General features: G+C 40.9%; 1 protein-coding gene across 2 annotated transcripts in view; it reads left to right on the top strand.

The window, feature by feature from the left end:
• The first annotated feature begins 5,098 nt into the window (after positions 1-5,098).
• Positions 5,099-27,153, top strand: part of creb5b (cAMP responsive element binding protein 5b) — a 36,056-nt gene continuing 14,001 nt past the window's right edge. Inside the window, exons 1-7 of one of the 2 annotated variants that reach the window (XM_034228285.1) lie at positions 5,099-5,159; positions 10,100-10,177; positions 10,942-11,035; positions 12,934-13,055; positions 14,478-14,629; positions 23,653-23,779; positions 25,165-25,275. In XM_034228285.1, coding sequence (XP_034084176.1) covers positions 10,124-10,177; positions 10,942-11,035; positions 12,934-13,055; positions 14,478-14,629; positions 23,653-23,779; positions 25,165-25,275 — 660 coding nt within the window. In that variant the 5' untranslated portion in view covers positions 5,099-5,159; positions 10,100-10,123. Of the gene's footprint in view, positions 5,214-10,099; positions 10,178-10,941; positions 11,036-12,933; positions 13,056-14,477; positions 14,630-23,652; positions 23,780-25,164; positions 25,276-27,153 lie in introns of both variants that reach the window. The other variant, XM_034228284.1, reaches the window with a different exon arrangement.

Genomic DNA, 27,153 nt, shown 5'->3' with positions numbered 1-27,153 from the left:
CAGTAAAACTAAGTACCCTTGGATTACGGGATAGGCCTACCATGCACAGGAATGGAGCCTGGAAGTGGCAGGGCCTCCCTGCTCTTCACCTGCAAAATGTCCTTTTAAAGAGACACCTTCTGACCCCGGAAAATAGCCAGTGACCACAAACAAACATAACACTACTACAAAGAAACTGCAAAGACACACAACAATACTACACAATGGGGGCAAAATGACCACAAAGAGACACAACATGACCGTTAAGACACAAAATGAACATGGACAAAACTTCAAAAAGATGCTTAACAACTAGACTAAAATAATAGCCTACAATAGTCAACAAATAAACTAACCCATTCATCAATACCAAAATCACTACCTAAATACTGCTACTAGTTAGTAATACGATGAATTACATGTAGAATATTGTTATTTAATGACAATGTACAGTTTTTGAAAATGTTAAGTTATTGTTTTTCCGCTCAGGGCGTAATATCAAAATTAATGGATCAACTTTTCTGCTTTAAGTGTTTGTGTTGATTTGAATCCCATCTAAGTCTGGATGTGTGGCCACTAAGCGCCCCAAAATCAAAGAATTAAGAGATTAGCATGAAGATATACAGTGGCATTGATCACACACTGGAGCAACACGTAGCTGAAAAACATCTCATGGCCACAATGTGGCAGTGTTAGATCAGTTGTGCTTGCTCTTTCTGTTCTGTAATGAAAAGCCTTCTATCAACCATCCCAAACGTTGGCATGAGAGTTGTTACATGTTGCTAAATACAAGTTAAAGTACACATTATACATTTCAAATAGAATTTCTGTCCGATGTTATTTATACATAGGTTTGATACCATAACGGTCACTTGATGCATCATGTGCTGCAAGGTCATTTTGATTATTTTAGAGGCAAACTATACATTTTGATGTATAAGATGCTCTCACCCCTATAACAAATGAACAATTTCTGATTTTGATTTATAATGGATTGTGTGATGCATGGAATCAATTTAAGTTTTTTCTTTTGTTTTCTGTTTTCAGTGGAAGGGATGGAGTGATGCAATTGGTTGCAAGACAAAGACGGATGACTGCACAATGTACACGTAAGACGTAAGAATATATGACAAGTGAAATAGATGTGCCTTTTCTGCATTTATTAGGTGTGCAGTAACTTTTAGTTCTGTTCTGTTGATGGTGTAGTGGGTCTACATTGGGTCCAACCCGACAAGGCGAGGAAGCGATGGTGAAAATATGTTGCAGTTTTGCTTGACAACACTGAGGCATTACATCACACACAGCCTCTCGTTTAAGGAAGCTGACAGCAATAGTTTAACATGTTGGCATTTGCCACCCTCAGTTATTTATTGATGATTGTGCTTGACGAGCATAGCTGCAACTAATCATTACTCTTTAATTTGTTTCAGCCCATAAACGTAGATACGGTAATATATTGGTTGGTGACTTTCTTCAGTAGAGATTTACTGAATAGGTTGTTTATCCTCAATTTGAAAGTACATGCAGGAAAAGTCACAAATCACAGCTGCTGGTAAGTGATTAAACCCTGACCTACACAACAAGTTTGAGATAACCAACACGATAATGTTGTTCTCTGTTAGATAGTTAACTCCCACATATAGTAAGGAGTCAGTAGAGAGAGGCACCCAAATTCCTCTGGCTTCTGTAATTCAGCATCTAGCAGAGACGTAGTCCAACATCTAGGTCATTTCATTTGAAATAGCACAGTTTATAATATATAATTAAATTGTATTGAAAGATGGCAGGAACAGTTTTTCCAGCTCCAAACCATGTTTATTTATGAATGGTATTAATTAAACAGAACATTTTTTCCGGCCAAGGTAAACTATAACGGTCACACTCCTCCACAAATAAATCCAACAGCTATGTTGTGTTATAAATCATAAGAATCCCATCTTTGTAAATGAAAGGTATAAATGTGTTGTTATTATCATCCATTTATTTGACAGTTTTCAAACCCAGCCAGAGAACATTTATAAATGCTTTTACCTATGACTTTAATAATCCAGTATGAACACATACAGGAGCCAAATTCAGATGTCAGAAGGAAGAGTGATGCACTTACCCACAAATGCTGAGCACAGAGGACATCAGCCTACACTGTTATAAATCTAAAGAGCCATCAAACAGGCAGCACCATTCACCAGCCACCTAATGTAAATGTAACAGGGTTGAGTGTTTGAGTGCAGGAATATCACTGGGGTTATCTACTGGGAACCTCCCAGCACATATGTTTTGTTAGAATTAGGCTCTCACTACCACCATGAAACTCTACGCTTATGTTTGGCGTCTCGGGACCAGTGTGTCCCGCACCATTTGCAAACCTTTGGTTGTTGTTTCTGGAGATTATATTATAAGGGGGGTAACACAAACGTTTTATGTTTTAACAAATGCATATAGTTCCCTAGTATTAAGTTGAATAGGTTCCAACATAACCACGACTCTACATGATTTTGCATTATGGTACGGCTGTTTTGCTGTGTATTGAAGCCACTTTTAGCTGCTATCACCGTACTGCAGAGTATGACAATTTAGCAAGAGTTCTCTTATTAAGACTTTGATAAACAATGTCAACAATGTCATACTTTGGCAGTAATGTTAGGTCTAAGTCATTAATCAATATTTTGTGATTTTTAACCATTGACCAACAGTTTAACATATTTTCTAGTAATTCAGAAAACCTCATGATATCATTACATTACATTACATTGCATTTAGCTGACGCTTTTATCCAAAGTGACTTACAATAAGTACATTCGACCATATCAACAATTACAGTCTACCTGCTGCATCCTTTAGTATAACATTGTGATAGTTATGCAATGTGAGTCTATTGACACATTATACATCAGAACTTCTTATAAATGTAAAATCCTTTATAAAACAGACAGTGTGGAGATCTAACTGTAGTTTGCAAGTGGCATGGAGAATAATTTGAACATAATCAATGTATGCACTTTTACATTTTTGATAAGTAGAGTTGTTTGCCTGAAGTTGAGATAAAACTAAATGTACGACTGCCACCGTACGTGTGTTGCTGAGGTGTTGAAATATGGAATGGTATGCAGTTATACTGAGTGCCCAACGTTTCCATCCCTGCAGGCACAGTCTTCTAAGGTGTGGAGCGCAGGAAACAATGTTTACAGTAACATTCCATTTGATTGAACATCCACCCTCTATCTTCAATTGTTTTACAAAGTCAACATTTACTCAAGATGTTTTAAACTTTGTTTACAAATTGAAAACCTGTATGACACTTTTGTTATTTAGCTTCCTTCACCTTTTGCACCTTCTGCAACAAAGCATCCTCCCTGGTGCTAATGTTCCCAAGGTGATCTTACTGAAAAACCTTGCACAAAGGCATAATAATAAAAGGTTAAGTATAATATAGATCAAATCTGCTTTAGTGTGGGTCACTGACCTCAACTGTATCGGCTCTTTCCAACCTTAATTGTCTGCTCCTCTGGGAGCATAATGTTTGGATTGGTTGGGAAATATATTGGCAATAAAGAGACAAAAGGATGTCATAAACGTTGATTAAAGCTCTGGTTAAAAGACAGAGGCGGAGAGGCTCTGAGTTATGAGGGCTTTTCAGACTGCGTTATTGTTTCAGTGACAGAGCTCTTAGTGCGTCTAGTGGAGTGGTCGCAGGCGAGTGGTAAACATTTCTCAAAGTGTGAGGAGTCATTAATCCCTGAAGCAGAGAACGGCTTCACTACCGGTGTCTGTGGCCCAAGAAATCACAGCCAGTTGGCACCAGCAGGTCACACAGAGCTCCAACACAAACGCTTTGTACTCCAAAGCTCTTTAAATCTCTTTTAATGTGCTGTAGCTAAGGCACATATAAGGAAAGGTAGTGTGGAACTACTATGGGTTTCCCACATTCAATGCATTTGCTAGTGAAGCTTGATGATGCATATGACGACAGCAAAATACCCATTTGTGAGACAAATGTTCTTTTTAATTATAAAAAAACAAAACGAAATTAGTTTGTTAGTTAATAGAGATGATTCACTGAATAATATATATTTTTTTTTTTCTCTTTAGGCAAGTCATGTCTGAAGTGGGTCATGTATCAAAAATCAGTTTGAAGACCTTTATATCCAACAATCTGTTTCTATCACTTTTGAGTTGACATGTTGCATACTTAAACATTAATTCGTTTTTTATCAAATTATCACAAAGCATATTGGAAACCATGTAGTAATCCATCTATACACATTCCCCAGAGGGCAGGAGGGATGGAGGGAGTTAATAGTAGCCCAGCAGCTCATTTTTGCCTCCGGGCCCCATGGCAGGTTAATCCAGCCATTACTGTCAGTGCATTACAGACAGCCACCTGGACATATAGGTGGTTAGTCACCATCGCTTCATATTGCAAACAAGTCCCTACACACATTGACATAATATTGGAGTTTAACTGAAAGGCAAGTATTGTATCCTTTTTTTTCTCTGTATATAATTAATCCAATAAGACCTTTTCACACTAGATCTTTTTACATGTCACAGTAGTTAAAGCACAGGTGTAAATAATAAAAATGAATGATGGCTGAATTTAATTTAGCAGCTTCAGTTCCAGGGTTGTATGTGCATGAGGGCTTAGGTCGTTAACTGTAACACCTGTACTTTGAAAAGTGTTTGTTTGTATAGTGTAGAACAAAAAGTGCATTTTATTCGCCTCTTAGCAGGACTATCATTTGCTATTTAAATGATTCCAGTATGCTATTTGACTTAACTTTTTTGTATTTACTATATAGTAAGGCCAGTATTGTATTTAAAATGATGACGTTTTGTGATCTTCATATTTCACTTTGCTTATGGGACTGTTCAGAGTTAACAGTTAATGCAGTCCAGATCTAATTTGCATGGCTAATTGGTCAGTACTGGAGCTCCATCCTCGCGCCACACCCACTCTGCTCCGGCACTGTCGGTCCATGCCTCTGGGTGTGTATTCTGCTAAACTCCGCCCCGCTCGCGCCGCCTCCAAGCGGACCGCAATGATTTAGAAGTTCAGGAATCCCACGTGACGTCACCCGGGGGTGACGTTATGCTTCTCTAAATAGATCGTATTGTAATCTTTTCTCAGTCCAACGTGGTTTCTTCTCAGAGACTGCTTCACATTTTTCTACACTTGTTTGGTAAGTTGAAAACCTCACACCAGCATGCAGAGGACCGTGCACGCGCCCCTGCAGGTTTGTTGTGTTTGTTAAAAACGTTTCTTGTTACTTTTTCTCATTTTTTCCCCATGCAACAGCTTGTTTTGTTCTTCGCTTCAGCAGCCCTGCTCTAATTTTATTTTTTTTCTAATTGTTTCTCAATTCATGAATGCTTGCAAGTGTAAGAGGGAATGGATCATGTAGGTTTTGTGAGAGTAGGTGCATTGTCATCTCACTTGGCTGTCCGTGCGTCGGCCTATCTGTTGACTGTTGTGGAAGTTGAACGCGGAGTCAAGTGCCGCTGCTGCTGCTGCTCGCTGGCAGGTATAGCAGCGGGGACCAGTCTGCAGGAATTTGTCCGACTGAAAACAAGCGAATGTCATTGCAACGGATGGTTTCATTGCATTTCACAGCAATTTGGCTCGTCTTATATATTTTCTATGAGCTCCATAGCACTAAAGCTGGTTCCCTGCATCACTGCCTTGCTTTCCCATCTCGGGATACGCAGAGCCGGTGTTGGTCCCGGACTGAACGCGCTGCAGCTCATCAGTGATCGTCCTGAAAATGATTGCTGTCATGCCGGTTAAAAAGAAATATAGTAATGCTCCTGGTCCCGTGAAATGTACGTTCCATTTTTTGTCTTAAACAGCAATGTGACCAACATTACGTCATTCTGCAGGCCAGTCGATATTTGATTAACCGCTGAGATGTTGAGGGTTACTTTCAGGAAGGTTGTGCTGACGAGGCGCGCTTTGTACGGCTTGGGAGGGAAAGAAAGATGTTTTAATCATTTTATTACTCTCCGCTGTCATTATGTTTATGTGACAACACTATCAATAACCACTTTTTTCTCATACACGCTGTTTTAGATTAATGTGACGGATGCCGGATTTATTGTGTCCCCTTTTAATTGGCTGTGTAAATAGCAGCTGATACGTTTCAGGATGATGTTAATAATAATTCGGATAATTTCATTTCATTTGGACTAAGATAGAGTTTTATTTGTCTCCTTAAAATGCTTTTAAAAACATGCACATAATGTTATGCTCGTTGACTTCTATAATTTAAATTAAAGTTTTTATGTAAGCAACCATTTGAGGAAAAGTTTGGAAGATATGGTTTTTCACCTTTTCCAATTATTTGTTGCAAAAGGGAATACAAAAACGTTGGAGAATCAAAACATTTTACCTTAATGAAAATAATAGTATAACATATATTTTTATTTGTATAAGAATATTTTAGTAATATTCTGCTGAAGTGAAAAGTCAAGTAAGAACGTTAAACATACAACTCTGAATAATTACATAAATACATCAAAAACAGCAAGGACTCTAGTCAGTGACAGTAACCATATCTTTGGTTATTTGGTAACCTTGATGCAGATCTAATTCTTCACATATTTTACACAATGCTCAGCTTGATTGCAGTGCAGCGGCTCATTGCAGTAATGAAATGTGACCTTTATTTGTTGATGGGTGCTGCTTGTGCTCAAGGTGAAACATTCCTCTGGCGAGGATTATACTAATGTAGAAATAGATCGGATGACAAAAATCACAACAACCGTCAAGAGTTTTTGTCACATACGTCTCACCTTTGAAAAACTGTTGCTCATTTATTATAAGGTTGACTCGTACACCTTCTAATCATTTCATTCAGGGACTTGTTTCCTTTATTCTAGTGATGGTATAATGAGAAATAGCGTGAGCGAACACTGCCCACTGAGGGGTTTCTTTGCATTTGTTAGGAGTTTACATGTTGTGAAACAGACCAGTAATTGATAGGTATTTAGGTCTACATCACATCAGTCTTTTTTGGCATGCATTCACTCTAAGAGCAGGAGTTCAGGGCAGACATTGTCTAAGGAGGCCAAGTTCCCTGCCTCAGGGTTTGCCGTGATCCTACCTTGAACTTGTGCTGTCAAAGGCCCAGGCTATGGGGAGCTGGAGATTTGAATTGCTGTGCATGTTTGTGCTTGCTTTAACCCCATATGCCTTTGCACCCCAACCCCTCTTTTCCTCACCATATTGTTTAAATTCTAATAAGCGGCATACCTGGAGAATTCCTCCCCAGCTTCTCTTGAAATCGAACGCCAGGCCCTAATCCTTCCCCTCGCACACATCAGGATATAGTTAATGTAAAGTGTAACCAAATTTCCTCTGCTAAACTAAAACATCTATATCAAATGAGAGCCAAGTGCTCTTCCAAGGAAAGGGGCGTTGAGTACTGATCATTTTAAGTGTGAAAGCTATTGGATAATTCACACAGGCATTCACAGAATTCATGTTTAAGAGTTTTATGTGTCATATGGTTCAAATTTCCTGAAAGTTATAAAATGACCAAGTCCCCTTTTAGAAACAGAAAGGTAAAAGTTAAACCTTTGCATGTGTTTTCATCGTAATTGATACTTTGTTTCCTTTTTTTCTTATAATGCTTTCTGGTGTCAGTTTTATTTGCGATTCATTGTAGAGTTTTAGATTTAAGTCGTACAGGTGTACAGGAAAAAGCCGGAAAATGACAGCGGCAACCAGAGTTTCACAAACATCTGAAAGTTCGATGTCACTGTATTTCAAATACAAATGTGACCTAAAGTGTAGAGAACGTCTTTGACATGTCCATCGGCTTTTTGAAGCAGTTGTTCTTAATTCGTACTTCCATCGTCGGTCCAGCTTAAGTTCAGAGTTAGGATCAGCAGTGTTAGTCATGTTTGTTGTGTCAAAGGAAACCAGGTGAGTTTTCAGGGGCCCTGCAGTAGTGAACTGGTGACAGAAAGAGAGAGCAGGGCTCATTGCTCTCTGACAGAGAGACCCTGTCCAGACCCTGTTCTGCAGGCTCGCTCATGAAGTACAGCTTGTTAGGAAAACAGCACTGCTTAGCATAACACAATATTTTAGTGTTTTGACTATGCTTGAGGAAATAGTCTGTACCCGTGAAAAAGACACACATGTACATAGTGTATGAAGGTATTCATGCTTGACACGTGATGCTTGGCCCTGACTTGGATTTCGGATGCGTTTTTGTGAATTGATAGAGGAGAATAAACTATGTGTTGCATGTGTGTGATAAACAATTGAGCTGTAGGGTACTGCAACTAGTTTGTTATCAAAAACATACATGATGAACAACCTTATAAGGATGTTAAAATGACTGCCCTAACAGACATATTTGAAACGTTTGTTGGGATGGGATTAGATCAGTGTAACATGAGGGAGACTGAGAAAAAAGGAAACAGCAGAAAAAAGAGACGATGCATTGTGGGCCGTCAATTCTTTATCCGCAAACGTCTTCAATTTGCTTCACTTTTTTGGTGTCATAGTCATAGATGTTTTTATCCACCTACATGCTTTCATAATTCAAGACTGTATACCCTCTTTAGAGTACAATGTGCTTCTCCAGACACCATGGATGTTCACTTGTCTCAGTGCGGCTTTGGTCACTCCTCACATGGATCTTTTTGTGCAGAGTTTGAATGTCTATTCCCAGTTTGGAAACCAAACGACCTGCATGTTCAGAATTAAGAAACTTCTTGCTAATGATAAACGCACTGGCTTGAAGATAAATATGCTCCCCTGTGACTTGTGATTATTAAAGACTACCTTAATACTTGTCATCACTAAATATCTGTAAAAACATCTGTCAGTAAGTGCCTAACATCTGTAGTCCTGGCATGTATTGACCTCTCAGAGGTTGTTTGTGTTTGACAGCGATGAGAATAATTGTAGTACACTGCATCGTGCTGAACGATAAGACTTTGAACAAATAAATACATAAAATAGCCACAGTAGCCATGTCATCAAACATGATATTGAAGTAAAGGTAAAGGGATAAAGCCCCCAAAAATATTTAAATACGTTAATGTTAACTTGCATCGATGTTTAATGTTTACTACAAACACAATGCAGTCCGTATTAAAAAATGATTAGGTTCCTTTACCAGTTACTGTATATATTGGTTACCTTTTTTAATAAATGTATGCTTTTTATAAATATAATAGTAGAATCATATTTCTAGATTTCTTTCTAGACTATTTGCTGGGTCAATTCTGAAGTTGTTGGAAATGTTATTGGTTTAATATTCTAATGTGAGTGGGGCATCAAATACATTCAATGATTAGAGTGCACATGGAGGCCTTTAAAGACTTTATCATTTGTTGTGCTCTTGGTTTGATCTTGAGAAGCTTATAAAATGCACTGGGTTTTTTTCTGGTCTTTTCTCTCTTTCATCCTGTCATAAATATAGTCTATAATAGAGCTGTTTTCATATATCTTTGAAGCTGTATATGATTAAGTTTCTTTAGTTTAACTGTGACACGATATTAAAGAATTTGTTGGCCGTTAATATTTATGTGACTCTGGTATCATTTAGTATTTTTTGAACAGAGCACAGATACGTACGAGGCACTCCTCCTTTCTAGGAAAGTGGGTCCTCTTTTTCACTCTAAATTATTAAAGTAGCTCAAATTGTTACCGAATCCATTGCGCATCTGACATGATGCGTGGCTGTGGCTGTGGTGTATTGAGCAAATGCTTATAGAGCACAGATTTGTCAGTAGGTGTAAAGTAAACGAGTAGTTGTAGCTGTCAGACCAGCGCAATGTGTTCTAGATTCTGTCACTTTGTGGTGAAAATAAACATTTGAACACACTTAGTTGAAACTATGATTTCTACATGGTGTTGGTGTTTGATTGCTAATTTCACACTTGGTCTATCATTTCATTATTGGGATTTTTGGATTTTCAATTTAAGAAAATAAACAAATGATTTACGTATGTTAGGCTGATTGCTTTCTTATTGAATCCAGTGTATTTTTTGTTCCATTATTAGCGTGAAACAATGAGTGTACATTTCCCCCCTTGATGCTCGCAGGGGAAATTCAAGTCATTAAATGTTTCGCTTTTCTTACTCCTTTTGTCTGTTTTTTTGTAGTTTTATGAGAAGGTGGGCAGAGTGATGAACTCAGACCAGGAAAGGCCGTATGTGTGCAACGCTCCTGGTTGTTCTCAGGTGAGTGTGTGGGGAGAACCACAACACCCTGTGTGTGTGTGTGTGTGTGTGTGTGTGTGTGTGTGTGTGTGTGTGTGTGTGTGTGTGTGTGTGTGTGTGTGTGTGTGTGTGTGTGTGTGTGTGTGTGTGTGTGTGTGTGTGTGTGTGTGTGTGTGTGTGTGTGTGTGTGTGTGTGTGTGTGTGTGTGTGTGTGTGTGTTGTGTGTGTGTGTGTGTGTGTGTGTGTGTGTGTGTGTGTGTGGGTGTGGGTGTGTGTGTGTGTGTAGTATGAAGAGGAAAACACTGAGGAGTGGGTTACTGCCTCACGCAAAGAGGAGAAACAAAATAGCATTGAACTGAGGCAAACACAAAGTGTAAATACCCTTCAGGTGTAAAAATACCCTTTAAAAACAAATGCTCTTTAAAGATATTATATTGAACTGATATGAGACATATTTTGTATCATAATATGGCAAAAGTGGTTTTCCTTTTCTAAAACTGCCAGACACTTGCTGTGCTATTATCTATCTTTACCCACATAATCATTTTATCCACACTACTAATACGTTTCTATCAAAATCTCATCGTCTAAATATTATGTGAATGCACCAATAGTCAATTGCACAATAGTTTTGCAATATTGACAGAGAGGTATTTGTTCAACATTATCCTGATTTATAATTTTCTCCATATTGCCAAGTGCTATTTGAAGTTTGCACAGTTGAAATGTGAAATGTTGTCTTTCTACATACAATTCTTACAGTCCTATTTTTTTTAAATCTACAGCGGTTCCCCACGGAGGACCATCTGATGATACATAGACACAAACATGAGATGACCCTTAAGTTCCCCTCCATAAAGAACGACAACATGTTATCAGGTGAGTTACGGCTACATCAATTCAAACGCACACACTACCTCAGCAGGGCTTAGAGGAAACATGCAGCTCCTTTGCAGGTGTGTGCCTCAGTGACTCATGCTCCCAGTCAGACACACTTGTCTATCATCAGAAAACTTCATGGCGTGTCTATACCAGTTGTTTACAGTAATGTAAATCATAGGACACACATTACCTTTAGCTTTGTTCAGGGCATACCACTTTACGCACACTTCAGGAGGTGATGACGTGTGTCTGGAGAAATAAGCGTGTAAAGCTAAAGTGGGATTAACTTTTCCCATCATCATTAGATTCAAGATTCAAGGCTTTTATTGTCATGTGTGTCCTCCAACAGTGCAACACAATAAAACAGATCAAATAGTTCAAATAGTGCAAGTAAGTACAAATAAAATAGAATATAAATAGTGCAAGGAGAGTCTATATACAAGTAATTGGAAAGTGATATATTAGATAAATAATTAGTCTTGATCCCACTGTAGGGGAAGTTGGTTAACATTTGTTTTAAGGTTATTGTTGTGTATACGCCTAAGGTGACATGCTGATCGGCGCATTCATCTACTGTTCAAAGAAACACAGATTGTGTACTACATATACAAGTGTCAACCCAAGTCGATCCATAAGTATAGATCTCCGTTCCTAGAAACAGCCAGGTCACACTAGATGAAAGCCACGCCACCGTGATTGTGTCTTCTCTATTATTTACGCTCAGTGGACAGCAGGATCAGATTTTCTAGGCCGGGTGTTCTTATCGCTTGTTGTCTGAATTACAGCTCTGACCATTTATCTTTTAGAGACCTTAAACTCAGAATATAATAAATGGTATGTTATTTTAGCTCAGCAACACATTGCTCTAAGCTGGTGATTAAACGGTCTCCGCTTAAAATGTGAGTACTATAACTGTCGACCCAAAGTTAACCCCCTACCCCATTGACTCAACAAAAAATGGATCTTACACTCTTTTTTATTTATAAAGCTTGAGCTGTTTGAAATGGAAGAAGTATATTTGTAGTAGAACTGTATTTTGGGTAAACAGGTCATGATGAAGGTTTGAGTCAATCCTCAGTCTAGCCAGAATGGATAAACACACCATGAAGTATGCTTTTAGCCTTTGAAACAAGCCTGATCCTAAAATCACCTTCAACTGTCTGAAACCTGATCCCTGTGCACCCCCCACAACGTCAAGTTGAATACCACAGCTTGACCGAGCTCAACAAATGAGACCCCCACTCAGTAGGTGGGATCTGTACTTCATCAGCTGGAATGGGGCTGTCAAGCACAGTATCTCTCACTCGCTAACAGAATGGAGTTTTTTTCTTTCTTAAAATCATTGCAATACGTAACAACAATACACTATTATTATACTTTTGTATCAATATAGATCTGCATTGAGTTTGTAGTCAAACTGTGGTCCATATGACCCCAAAATAACAAAAATAAACAGAATTTAGCTTAAGACACTCCCACGCTTCAACCCCCGTCTCCTGATTGTACTTTTTTCAACACATTTAGCAAAAAACACATACAAAACTATAGAAAAATAAACAAATGTGATGACATCATTATAACAAATCTAACATATACAGTATGTCTTGCTAACACAGTGTGTCATTTAGTGTTGTGTGTTATTGTATCATGTGTCCTTTTGGATTGCTGCTGCTTTGTCCTTTTGTTTTTGTTGCAATGGATATCTGCCAACGGGTTGCAGATGAAATGTAGCTTAAAGCTGACATTTATGTTAATAATAATTTAGCATGCTGCTCTACTCCATAAGCTGTAGTGTTTTGCTGTCCACGATCATGTTGTATGTGCAGCCTGACAAACACTATTAACAGTTGTTGATTTGAAGGTAAAACTTAAAAAACCTTGTCTTTGATTTCCAGACCAGACGCCCACGCCAACACGCTTCTTGAAGAACTGTGAGGAGGTGGGATTGTTCAGTGAGCTGGACTGCTCCATTGAGCAGGAGTTTTGCAAGGCACAGGAAGAAGAGGACAGTAAACAGGTACTGTGAAAAAAAAGCCTCAGGCTGGAAAAAATCAAGGTGAACCCACAGCCACCCACAGGGGTTAGGTCAGGTGGTTATAAACTGTTATCTGCTGCCATCATCATTCATGTCACCAACGGCAGCCCACACACTATGAGCTGATGCACACCATTTTTTAATAGATTTGTATAGATGTAACCACACTATGCTAGCTTGTTCAAAAAGCTGATGACCGCAGATATTTATACACCTCCTATATTTCAACGTAATTTTTGTTTTTACCTGTTGCACTCACTGATCCCCACCAGTCTTGTTGACAGTGACAGACAGGGTAAGCAGCTGGAGATTTGTCACCAACTACAGACGAGGAGAAAGAAGATCAGGTTCTCCACCTGTAACTTCAAACAGCTCTCCAGTGCTCTCTCATCAAGAGAGTCCTATTTCCTCCCAGACATACGCGCAGACCCCTGAGACAACGTTTATGACCTGACCATACATTTTCACATTCGACCAAAGACGTGGTCATTTGCGCATTATAGATCCACCCTGAGGCAGCTTCACCTGAAACATGGGTACTAGTCAAATCACCACAAGACAGACTGCTTATCTAATGTCTGGAGAGATGTGCAGAGCAGGCTGTAGCTAAGCTGTCGGCTGGGTGGTTTGGCTCTGGAGCTCGTCTGTGCTCAGGTCAGCCTTGTCTCGCCTCCCCAGCCTGTGTGGTTTATGATGGGAGGCTCTGCTGAATCAGCAGGAGGCGAGTCGGAGCAAGACTCTCTAAAAGTGCATATCACAATAAACAGAGTGGGAGCTTAAAACTTGAAGAAAACAGCAATCGGCTTTTATGAATATTAATAGTCATATATTAATTTGACCAATAGTCATGTGTCTGTAAAGAGTGAGAAATGTAGTTGATAAACTTTGTTTTTACCTTTCCTTCATTCAGACACGTAGATAACATGTCATTTAGCTGACTCTTTTATCCAAAGCGACTGACAATGCAAAAGTTTTGCCTGTATTTTCCTTTTTGTATTTGATCATTCTCTGTGGCTGTTTCTCATTTGACTCAATGCAAATTACTACAACTTGATGTTTGTTTAATGCTAAGATACGGGCAATACTGGTAAGATATTTTGTTGAATAAAGCACATGGTTATTTTGGGATGTACTATATGTGAGATCACATGTAACAAACAGTTAAAACAAACAAACGGTCCTGCTGGGCTACAAAACAATAAGGAAGCATGGTCTTCATTAAACGCTTAATGTTTCCTCAATGCAGCAACAGCCTGGGAATGATAGCCTACGATGTTCCTCATTACCGATCCAAACAGATGAAGTGTTTGAGTTGTGCTGAAAGTAAAACGTTCCCTCAGCTGGGAAAAATGTGACAGTTTCCTTACTTTCTGCTTGCTTTTCTCTCCCCTTCCCTCGCTGCAGACCATCTCGCTGCACGGTCAGTCAGGCCAGCACCAGCAGTCCCACTCACGGATGGGCAACCATGACACCAGCATCGTGATCCAGCAGGCCCTGCCCTCCCCTCAGTCCAGCTCCGTCATCACTCAGGCTCCATCCACCAACAGACAGATAGGGTGAGTAGGCTTGGGCCAAAAAATACAGTAAAATGCCAAAGGTTTTTATTTTATTAAACTCGTAAGAGAAAAATAAGGGAAATTCGTTTTTTGTGGGTTTTTATTTTTGAATCTTTGACAGAGTGGTAGAGGCACTGCTCTCACTGCTGACAGACTGTTAATTATCTGTGGAGTGTGAGGATGTATCCTTTCACTTCAAGTGCGTCCCTGTAAGATTGACAGTCTTAGGTTTGACCCTTTCGTGTCCATGAGGAATGTCATCCCTCCGTAGTCTCTGAGGTAATGTCAGGGATTTGTTACATTTGGAGCAGCGAGTGTAGGGCTTGCAATTCATGTTTTGCTGTCCATTCAGTATTGTCCCACAGCAGAACATGCCAAAGAGGGTCCCGGAGGACAAGATGAGCTCATTGTTGAAGTCTTAGCTGTGACTGCTTTTACAGCGGTTTAGCATTTCATGCTCTAAAATAGATCCTTTCACTGTATGGGAATGTCAGCCGCAACTATAGAGCTCTGTTTCTCTGATGCACTGCCATGCTACAGGTGTAAAATAACCAGCTGATATAGACTGCAATCTGAGTGGTGTGCTGCTTTATTATTTCACACAGTTATAAACTTTTTCATGAAGTTTAAAGGATTTTTAATTGCAGTCATAATCAGACCATGATGATTAATATCTCCATACTGTGTGTGGTTAAGCTATGTGTTTTTTTTTTTTAAACTAAACCATAATGGGTCTTTAAGGGTAATAGTGACTTTTTGTCTTTATATCTCAAAAACATAATCATGACCACACACACACATTAATAAGCTGTTGGACGTTATAGAGATACTCCACTGACCTCATTTGTTCCTTATGCCTTTACCCCAACCACCTTGAAACATGTGCCAGGGCTTTGTTACTGTAAACCAGACCTGTGGCAGGCACGTTAGACATTGAGATGGCTCAGTGTAAGGCCTGTGCTGTGTTGAGGTTGTCCTGTGTAGATTTACAGCTTGAGGAGCTTGTGAATATTGGATGTGAGGCCCATCACTAAGCCTGACTGACACCCCGTCAGGCTCTTTGTCCAGAACAGGGATGGAATTTCACTCCCTTGGAGGAGCAGAAATCACAGCCAGTAACCTAGACTCTGCTGTGCCTGCTTCACCTGATTTCACCTGTCATTAAAAACTAATCAGAGCATGTATGCGATAAAGTGGTAGTTTAAAACTGTAAGCCTCAGTTATATTTATATGTGGCATATTATTTGAGGAATTTCCCGCGCAGTGCTTGTAAGTGCTCAACCTGCAGAAGCGTAACTTGTTTACTATGAAGGTGTAACACATGAATAGGATGGGTAGATTCACACGACAAGCCTGGAAATGATCACATCAGCAGGAAAATGAGTATAGGAAACCCCTCCGCTGAGAAGCAGCGCTTCCACAGGAAGCCATTAGGGCCAACCAAAGGCTCCGAGCACAGGGTCTCTCCACAGGAACTTCCCACACACAGAACAACTGGACACTTCACAGGCTAGTGAAGTGTCCTGATTGAGTGTTAGGGACACTACTGAAGGTCAGAGGAAGGGTTCCCTGTTGTCATGTTAAGCCACTTCAACTGTAGTCTCCAATAAGTTTGATTTCCCATGTCTCGTCTTGCATGTGCAAATGTTTATGCTACATTTTAAACATAACAATCTGAGAGAGTATAAAATGTTATTCTAGTCAGTTAATCACTCTTGTTTTAGTATGTGATCCATACACGGCTATACAGCTTTTGATCTTGACACACTTTATGGATCTGCTAATGTAATTGTTATGGTTAATGTATACGTTAGGAAAAAATCACCCAAAAAGTCAGTTTAACCTCATCTCCATTTGCCTCCTTTGTTTTCTGAACGCGCGGCGTGAGCATCCAATGAATTAGTATAACAAGTCATTTTCATTGCTCCACAATGTTTACTAAAGAGCTTTGAGGCTTGGAATCAATTAGGATTGGCTTTCCTCAAGTCCATTTACTTTAGGGTTGAGCACGGCCTGCAGCTGTGAAACCTGAGGACCTCTTTCTCTGTTTCTCTCTCCTCCTGCTCCAAGTCCCTAAACAAAGTCTTTGGGGAGCCGCACTGACACAAACCAGTGTTAAGTCCAGGCATAAGAAACCAGCCAGCAGAATTTAATGTCACGGCTATCATTATCATACAAAGAAAAGCAGCGTCCAACACATTCGAATGCTTTCTGTTTTTAAATTATAAACATCTGGTGCTGAGTTGTGTCAGAGTTAAATACGTTGGACATTACCAGTCAACCACGTGAGATACAACATTCTGTGGAAACCTCACCCTTTAACTCGCAAGGGGCGATGTGCGGGTATGGGTGTTGGCAGGAGACACTAAACATCTTTTTTATTTTTATTCTGGCTCAGAAGAGGAACTCAGTCCATTATTTTCCATTACATAGCACAATCAACCTGAATGCAGCTGGTGAGGAGTGATTACTGTAGAGTTTTTGTAAAATACCTGATCATCAATTTTCGATGAGGTAATCCTAAATCATTTATATCAATTTTGGCCGTGTATGAAAACAGGTGCTTTTATAAAATGGTGATACTGTCGTTGATACCTTACATAAGTGATCTTTAGGAGAAGTTTGTGTCATTCTATTCCTGTGCCAATGTGAGATGGACAGTTTATTTTATTTTAAAGCAGTCCACCGCGACTTCTTTCAAGTTTCTACAGAGGACTCATCTTTTCGTTGGTAATTTCCCACCCTGCTATTGCTGTGCAACTTTAATTTGGTCACATGAGCTTGCAAAGCTCTGCAGGAAGTCAATTTGTGGTTATATTTCCCTTGATGCTTTAAATGCACAATATTTTTCACACCTCAGAGCTATCGTCCCCTTCAGTTCCTCGTTTTTGCCTTTAAGAGAAGTAGCAGAAATAGATGTTGGTTTGCATGCCTTCAAAACAGCGGGGTCTCATATAAAGCTCATGTATAGGGCGACGCATTTAAACTTCCTGTGTTTTCTGAAAAAGATCTGGTGATATGCGGATTGATTATCAAGAATCACCGGGTAAAAGATCTCATGAAGAATATTTTTCACTGATCACATTTCAATTCCTTTTGGCTTAACATAAATTATGATCATCATATATAAATTCAGCCAGATCTGAAGTCTAACTTGAAAGCAAAACTATGACTAAGTAATTTCAATTGTGTGCAAATAAAGTGTTTGAATTTTCTATCAGATACAGTATATTTTCACCCTTACTTGATATTCAGTAATCCTCTTACTTTTTAAAATATACTTACATATAATACTTCTGAACTTAGGGAACAATTACTCAATGGTAGCGTACTGTATTGTGCTGATAGCTTTTATGATTCTAGGATGCATTCCATATCACATTTTTAGAGATTGCATAATACTTTTTTTCCCAAGCATGTGATAAAACAACCAACACCCGCGCCAGAACAGAGAAAGTCTCCACACCTCTACGGAGAGTTAGTGGCTTTTCGTGGACATACTTTGACCTCACTTGAACTTCACAATTTAAACAAAACTTTCCCTATTATTGTTTATGATTAGATTGCATTCACAAAGTGGTGATAAGGAGGGAAGTCTGCCCTGAGAGCAGGAGTGCGGGACCTCTACCAAATGCCTGAGGTGCCCTCATGCTCTAACTTGACAAATGCCCTTCTCCACAGATAAATATGGGTGAAAGTAGGGCTAATTGTAGGGTTAATGCACATGGAGTAGGAGCAGGCAGAGGAAAGGAAAGAACACATAAACAAAGGTACAGAAAAACAAAGGTATACAATATAATCAATTACATAAAAGGAACAAGAGAAAAGCAAAGAGAGAGAATGCAGGATGTACATCTGACCTGAATTAAGATGAGCTCATTGTGTACTGCAGTGGGTTTAATAGTGCGTTTGTAGAGGAACGCCCAGACTCTGTTCCCTCTCATTCCAGCGGGGCTGTGTCATCCCTGCCCCGGGGCCACCACACATGCAGGCTCCTGCACAAGCAACTCACACACAGGGACAGGCCTCACAGCTCTGGGGAGTGCAGGGAAGTGTGGAAAAGGGGGATCAGAGGTGGACAGAGCAGAGGAAGAAAGGGATCAGAGGTGGATGGAGGAAAGGAAGAGGGGGATAGGAGGTAGATGGAGGAGAGGAAATTAAGGATCAGGAGGGTGGAAGAGGGAGAGAAGAGAGGCATCACATGTGAGGACATGGGTGTTCTCGACAAGTCAGGCCTTCATAGGGAAAAGGAAAAGATGGACATGTTTGGATGGAAGTGTGAACAAAGTGCAATCAGAAGAATGAAGGTGTGGGAAATAATTCACTAAGATTTTGAAAAGGAAAATGAGGATGGAAATTGAAATAGATCAGAAGGATCAGACTGATAGTGGAAGACGGCATCGGGTTGGATGAGAGAATGAGAAGTTAGTTAAGAAAGAGAGGGTCAAACAGGTTAATTAATAATCACATTATAGCAGATGAAGAGGGAGAAAATGAAGTATCATTGAAAGTGAAAGGGGCGCTCTTGCCAAATGTTACAACATCAGTCAGGTGCTGCTGACAGATGCCAGGTTTGCTTGTAACAAGATGTGTTCTTTCTGATTCATGCTGATAGGAATGTAGTGGCATGCTTTTTACTTTCGTTGAGAATAAAAGTCAACCCATCATCTATTTGGTGCACAAATACCACAAAGCTAATTTGTTCCAGAGTTAAAACCACCGCCATTTCTCAACTGTGCTTTGACGCGGCTAAACTCCGCTTGAGGCTCCCTAATGTGAGGACACCCCATCCCAGATCCATCCCAGTGCAGCGCCCTCCCAACATCCATCCCTCCTTTAGCCCGCTAATAAAAGTCAGCCTGTGTCGTAACCCATTAGGGCTGATTTATTTGATCAGATTCATATTATTTCCTCAGTCCAAACCCCATGGCACTCTCCTCCCACCAGTGATTAAAGGCAGTAAATCAGGGGCAGGTCCTGTGTAGTGTTTACTCAGAGAGCCAGGCAGCTGCAAGCTGTTTGAGGCCCTTGTTTCTCCCTCTGTTTACCTCCGTTCCCATGGCGACTGCACCACCGTCTCCCGAACGTCTGGAACTTGGCCCTGGGCTGTTTTGGTTACGTTCGAAAGTTTTTAGCTGCTGTGTATACCCGGAGCTCGCAGTGACTTCACTCAGCGAAGAGTGAGCGCAGAGATGTTGGACCAGTCGAGGAGGGAAAGAGAGGGAAAAGCATGAGGAGAGGAGGGAGGGACGAAATCTGGGGGTGGGCAGGCACAGGGTGGGGGAGGGCGAAAAGCCAAAAGCATTACATCATTGCTGGAGCAGAGTCAGAAAGGGAAGGATATGAGTCAGTGGACTGACTGCACCTCTCTCTCCCGCTCTTGCTCTTCTTGGACGGTGGCCAAGCCCCTGTGTTTAAAGTCTCCAGTGCTTGAGTTGGAGTTGGGACTGTGGGGATTGGAGCAGTAAAGCTTAGTGTGTGTGCAGACTGCAGGATTTGTAGGTTAGAGCAAGCAAATCCAGAGGGGCTTGAGTTGAGGTGTGGGCACTCTAAAGGGTCCAGAAGAGAGTCATAGAGGATTACCAAGACAATGACAGGAGGAGAAGAACAAGAGAGGAAATCGCAGGATAACTTAGAGAAATAAACTTTGGAACAAGAGATAAAAGCAAAAGAAAGACTCGGGGAAAGAAGAAGGTTCTAGCAGTGATGTCATAGTGGAGCGAAGGTGGGGTGTAGGGGTGTAGGGGTGGTGCGGTGGTGGTTCTTGGGCGGGGATTGTGGAGGAGAGCCGGGCTGAAAGCGAGGCACTCAGTAATGTGAGAGTGCAGGGTCAGGACTGCAGAGTGTCTACCTGCTCTCCCCTGGGGCCCCCAGCCCGGCTATTATCAATCCCCTCAGTGGAGCCACAGCCTGTCATTATTCACTCACATGAATACACACACATGCACACACTGGAACATGGACTTATTCACACACAAACAGGCCCAACATGAATCTGTTAAAATCTTTGTACACTGGTGCATAAACACAGAAGGCAGACAAGAATTGAGAAGAAGAACCACTTCAATTATTATAATGTATTTTTTGATAATGGACACCCTGCATCACAAGCTACAGCTGACATTATGCATTTCAATAGAGTGATGTGTGTGGATACTAAGGGCTGCAGCTGACATGTGTTTGAGTTAATGAAATTATTCAACTAATTGAAGAAATACAAATATAAACACATATCTTTAAGTAAGTAAAGAAAGTGTCTTCGGCACTAAAGCAGAGCAAAGGACATTTGTATTTTAAAGCCATGATTTAGACAGAAAGATTGGTTAAAAACACTGGCCGGTTTCAACCTCACAGGGTCTATATCAGTGCAAAGTTTTAAAACAAAAAAATGAATAAACATTGTTGGTCTTGATAAAAAATAATTGTGGAAATGCTCTTTACAATAAGACAGATTCAATCGATCTTTTTCATAGTGGCTATTTTCTGAAACGTCTGTATCTATTAGCAGGAGTTAGCACAAAGCTGAGTTAATCCCCAGAGGAAGTGCTGTCAGATCTTTCCGCCCACTGGACAACCACGTTGTGTTTTGGTGTGTGTGGTGGTAAAGGACGCAGTGTTTGTCCTCCCCCTGCTCTGCTGCAGGTGACAGGCCCAGCAGCTCAACCTGTACAGGCTTCAAAGGAGCCTTTCTTCTCTAGAAAGCGGGAGCCTGACCTGCAAAAACCAGCGGCCTGCCTGAGCCTCTGACCTTTGCTGGTTGGTTGTCACAATTAGCGCTGTGATGCATTGTTTTGTCTTATCTTAAATAAAGAAGGAGAGTTGTAGTCTGAAAGATGAGAGAGAATGTTTTCGTTTCTCACACACACTACACACTATATAGCGGGCGAAGGATAGCATTGTAATGTGTTAAATATTTGGGATCCAGTATTATCCAAAAATAAATTGGATATATTGAACAAGCCAGTTTTGAAACTAAATTAGATCCTGTGGATTAGCCAATTTCAAGTTGTTAAAGAGATCGAGAAAGATTTACAGCATAGTTTTAAAGATGTGTTTGTTTTTTATTCTGGTCAAAAACATCTTCCACAAATCTCATTCAACTTCTGCAGTGCAAGAAAAACCCTCATCAGGCAGCCATCATACTGAATACAAATCCAGCAAAACTGTTTTTATTTAGCAAATCAACAGCGTGTCACTGCCTCTGCCTTGTGACTGTTATTTCTTCCTGGACGCTGGCAGTTTAAACGCAGAGGGAAACTGTGTTGATGTAGCTCGCAGCTACACTGCATACCTCATTGTACTTTCATGACTTTTCCCATGTGGAAATGTTTGGATTCGCAGTGTTGCTCAGATGTCATACGTGCTGTTAAATGAGTGTGATTGTGATAAATTGGGATGTTAGACAGGAATGACACACAGTCGGGATGGTAATGGTCCTGGGTGTATGTGGAGCAATCTAAAATGTCTGGAGCGTAAATGCACATATTTAGGTCTGGAAAAATACAGGTATTTATTCAGGTGGGGGAGCGTTTGCTCTTGTGCCACCCCCCCCCCCCATCCCCTTCATTTGGCCATCACTCTTTCACTTCTCACTACTACGGTAATCCAGGCTATGATGTGGTCAATTGATTATATTAACCTAAATGTGTCTTGTTTGCACTAACTTCTAAACGCTCTAGGAAATGGAGCTTTATTGACTGGCCTTCATCCTGAATACTGATAACTGGATACTTATTGATTATTGTGATACAGGTTGTTTAAGAATCAAGTAGTGAATGCTGTTTTTGTAAGCTCAGGACTGAACTATTACTGTATGCATGTGGGTGGTGTAACTCCCTGCAGCTGGGAATCAGTGTTCTTGCATCAGGGATTTGAAGGCAGTTGTATAAATGATGTCATTATGTTTTTGGATGGCCGCAGCCCTGAGTCGATGACTGTGACAAGACTGCTGTCAATAGTTTAAGTTTAGCCACGGCCTCATCTTTAAATGTGATTTATTAATGCGGCCGTGTGTGTGGATAGGCCTGTTGGTTCGCACACGCTTTTGTGGTCAGCAAGAGGGAATTTCCCCCCACACAGTGCTCCCACCGCCAAGCAGTTGCTCAAAAGTGACTCTTGTCATGCACAAAATGTGGTCGTTTTGACAAATATTATTCATTAATCATCGCCATCATCCCTATTCATTGTAATACATGAAATGTACTTCAATCCAAAAATGGCCAGATGCCTCAGCTTTCAACTGCAGCATGAATACGCAGCCACGCACTCTGCTTTCCATTATGTCTTTAGAGTTGGACAAAAAAAAATGAAAAAGAAGTTCAGGAATCATTTTCACAGAAATTGAACAGTTGTGAAATGAATAACTGTGGGAATTTCTTTTCAAGGTTAAACCAGTTTGTTCACTTCTGTCTCTATGTAACGTAGCATATAAATAGATTGGGATTCACTTTTGAACTTCAGCATGTATTTAGAGAAATTACACACTAAATTAATGGTTTTTCACACATTATAGTGTAGTTTGTAGGCCGATGTTGTCAACTATTTTAACTTTCCCTTTAAAGATAGATTATCATGACTGAATGAATATAACACAAATAATCTCGTAAAATATTTCTTAATTTTTTGGGTAGTATTTTTATATGCATTGATACATTACTTGTAATAATTCATATTTGAATAATTAATTAATTAATTAAATATATATATATATTTTTCCTTTTTACTCTCAAGACAACTTAGGAAATTCTACCCGGAATACATTGAGATGGTAGACCTTGATCTACAAGTGATATTTAACCTGTGTACCACATATTATCAGATATGGTTACATCTATGTTAAAATTAAGCAGTCTTTATTTGTTTACACAACAGTTATGGCTGACAGGAGAAGTTCAAACTAGCACCATAGCGGTGTTGCTAGTTGGTTTTGATGTTATATGATAAAGAATAGCAGTAACATCAGTTATCTATAACAGTGTGAAACCTGAAGTCCTCTGAATGTCTCTCTGTGTGTGTCTTCCCAGGCCTGTCCCTGGCTCTCTGTCCTCATTGCTGCACCTACGAAACAGACAGAGACAGCCTCTGCCTGCCTCTATGCCGGGAACTCTGCCAGACCCCACCATGCCGGGCTCCTCCGCCGTGCTGATGCCTGTGAGTACAACAACGGGCTCACTCACACATGCAGCAGTCACTTACTCATATGTGACGACAGTGTGAAATCAGACTGTACATAAACTATGCATTACTTTTGGATGTTTTCACTCCCCATTCAAATGATTTACCACAGTTTATAAGGAAGTTATATCCTGTAAAAATGAAGGAGTCTATCTCTGGGTTTAGAACATAGATTTTGTTTGTAATTAAGCCAGCAAGACAAGAGCCACATTGGGAAGCTGGGAATGATAATAACCCGAAGAAAGCTCCTCGTATCAGGATTCTAATGATACAACATATGTTCTCATTGTAACACAAGACAGCCTCTGTTTATGGTATGGACAAAAAAAAACCTCCCATGTTTATTAAATTAAGAGCTAAGCAATTTTGGGGAAGATTGACGGTTCAGGAAAGGGGTGCAGGTTTGGGTGATATTTTTACACAAAACACACTTAGTGCAATTAAGGCTGTGTGTCAGGTTCTAGGCCTGAGTCTCTGCGGACGAGGGGGGGGGGGGGGGAGAGCGGGGGGTCAGGCAAAAGGGGTGGAGAGGGGCCATTCCCCCGTGGAGACCATCACACCACCCAGAGTTCAGCAGCTGAGAGGCCACAGCAGCTCACACACACACACACACACACACACACACACACACACACACACACACACACACACACACACACACACACACACACACACAACACACACACCCACACGTGCATGCAGAAACACACACAGAGGTTTTCTTCTTCCCTGCATGTACTGCTCACATCATCGCCCTGCTCGAGTGACCTCTGACCCCTGTCGGCTTAACCAGCTGATTTCCTCACATTCAGGACTCAGCTGTGACACATGACAACACTGACCAGGGTCACTATGATGCAGGCAGTAACACACATCTAATGCATGCATACAAACTATCTCACACCTACTTATATCTCGTTTACTTTATTAACACACCCTGCACCAAGAGGAGCTGGGGTTTGATGTGTCAGTCTGACCGCCACTCCACACACTATTATCAGAAACACACACACCCCTGTTGCACCGGCTTCCTGTGTTAAGTCCCTCCATGCTGGCTTCCTGTTTTGGGTCAGCTCCAGTTATCATCACACAGAGCTGTGCACAGGGCAGCTGTCATGTGAAATCAGGCTCTGATACTCTCTCATCTCATCATCCCTCAGCTTACCATGAATAATCATGATGTCTCACGGTTTAAATGCTCTTTTGTAAAACTAGTGATAGCATCTTGTGGGTAAAAATAGCATAAATCATAGCGAAATTAATATTTTGTATTGATTCATATTATGAAAACGTTTTTTTTGCATTGGAATAACATTTCCACAGCATGTAGTATGACGTTATCATGCTGTTGTAATCTTCAGATGGAGGCACAAATGTCTATGGGCTCCAATATGATGGGTATGCAAGGACCCGCCCACAACAACTCCTGCTCTTCCGCTCACATTCCCTCCATGCACTCAGAAGCCAAACTGGTGAGTATATGCATCTAGTCACATGGACATGTACACATGTATGCACACAAACACAAGTGCACACACTCAAACTCAAAGTGTTGCAACTTTCTTTTCCACTTGGCTGTGCCAGCAAGGCTGTGCTCGTAGGTCTGTGTGGATTTCATCATTTGGGGTGTAATCAAAGCTGTGTCTGAACCTGCCAGTGCAGCACTGGAGACTGGCTGGAATAAAGAACCCTTTATATGGTTGTGGCTGCGCTGCCCACCGACTGCCTGATGTATATCTTAATGTACAGAACATGTTCTGTAGGTCCTGCAACTTGTTAGCACTAGTTTAACACAGCAAGGAAAAAAATCGAATGACCTCATCCTTCACAAAGCAGGCAGTTAGAGCGGTGGGAACGAGACTGAGAGAGTGAGAGTTAGAAGACTGACTGACGAAGAAGCTGAGGAGAAAATAAACCTCCACTCAGTTTGACTTTGCATGTTGGCACTGCTAATGCAGTGTACATCTGATTAATGTCAAATGCATAACCAGTATCACTCTAGGTGATAGGAACTGATTAATACTGTAGCAACGTGACCACCAGCCAACCTTTGTTTTCAAAATAAATATTCCTGAAAATGGTTGAGACATTAAGATATAACAGCAAGTGTCATGATCTGGATATCATAAAAATCACAAACCATGATGAAAAACATTGGCCGCCCTTTGTGTTTGGAAAGGTTCACTGATAGCGGACTCTGCAGAGAGAGAGTATCAGAGAGGAGAGAGAGGAGAGAGAGAGAGAGAGAGAGAGAGAGAGAGAGAGAGAGGAGAGAGAGAGGAGAGAGAGAGAGAGAGAGAGAGAGAGAGAGAGGAGAGAGAGATAGCAGAGGTCATTAGAAGAGTTATTGCTCTGATAGAGGAGAGCGGGAGCATTCCCAGGGCATTTAATTCTCCCTCTTCCTCCTGCTCTCTCAAGATTGATCGTCTTTGTAGTCTTTGAATCTCTTCAACTGTTCCTATGGTAACACGCTGGGGTAACACAATATTAGTGTATTAGGCTTATCTCTCCCCTGGCCGTCATCCAGACACATCTTGCTCTTTTTTCCCCCACCCCTATCTGTGTAATTGAATTGTAAATGCTCTGGTAGGCCTCCCATAAACATATGCAGTCACTAAATGGCTACAGGCCCCTCGACCATACAACTTTCTGGTTAGTTGGCCATTCAGACGTGAGGCACAGCAACCAATTGTGGATCAATTGAGATTGTGCTCCCTGATGTCTGAACGAAACTGATGGAATTCCATGATTGTGGACAGAAAGTGAGAGACTAATTGTGTTATCGGGGTGCGATCTCCAGCGCGGGTTTCATAAGCATAGACGGGGTCTCTAATGTCTGTAATATCCGCGCTTGGCCACGTCGATAAATACGGCCCTGCTATCGGATAACCGGGCCATGATCAGGCCCATGTGTCCCCTGCGACGTTCTCAATCCGGCTCTAATCGCATTACCCCGACCATGTTGACTTTCCGCCAATGGGAAATCTCCGCACTGTAACCCCACACCCCCGAGGCACGGACCTGGTTCCTCTCTTTCTGCTCAACGTTTACATTGTGAGAGCGAAGAAAGGGATTGAGTGGGACTTTGATAGACATGAAGGAAATAGATAGACAGGCGGAGTGAGCAGGGGATTTGAAAGGTGAGAGACGGTATCGATATTCTGATACACCAAACTGTGTGAGAGTGAGAAATTGGAAGAATTATGAGTGAGTTCCGTAAAAGCACTTCATGCTCAGCCTAGTTTCCTCAGCCCCTCTGCATGTATACACATATGTGTGTGATTGTTTGATATTTTGTGGTCACTGGAGGCCTCGGTAGCAGGATTAACCCTCCCCTGCCAGAGAAAGCA

The sequence above is a fragment of the Gymnodraco acuticeps genome, unplaced genomic scaffold (assembly GCF_902827175.1).
Source record: "Gymnodraco acuticeps unplaced genomic scaffold, fGymAcu1.1, whole genome shotgun sequence".
Classification (NCBI taxonomy): Eukaryota; Metazoa; Chordata; class Actinopteri; order Perciformes; family Bathydraconidae; genus Gymnodraco; species Gymnodraco acuticeps.
The sequence above is the reverse complement of the archived record's forward strand: the minus strand, read 5'-3'. Positions and strand labels throughout refer to the sequence as shown.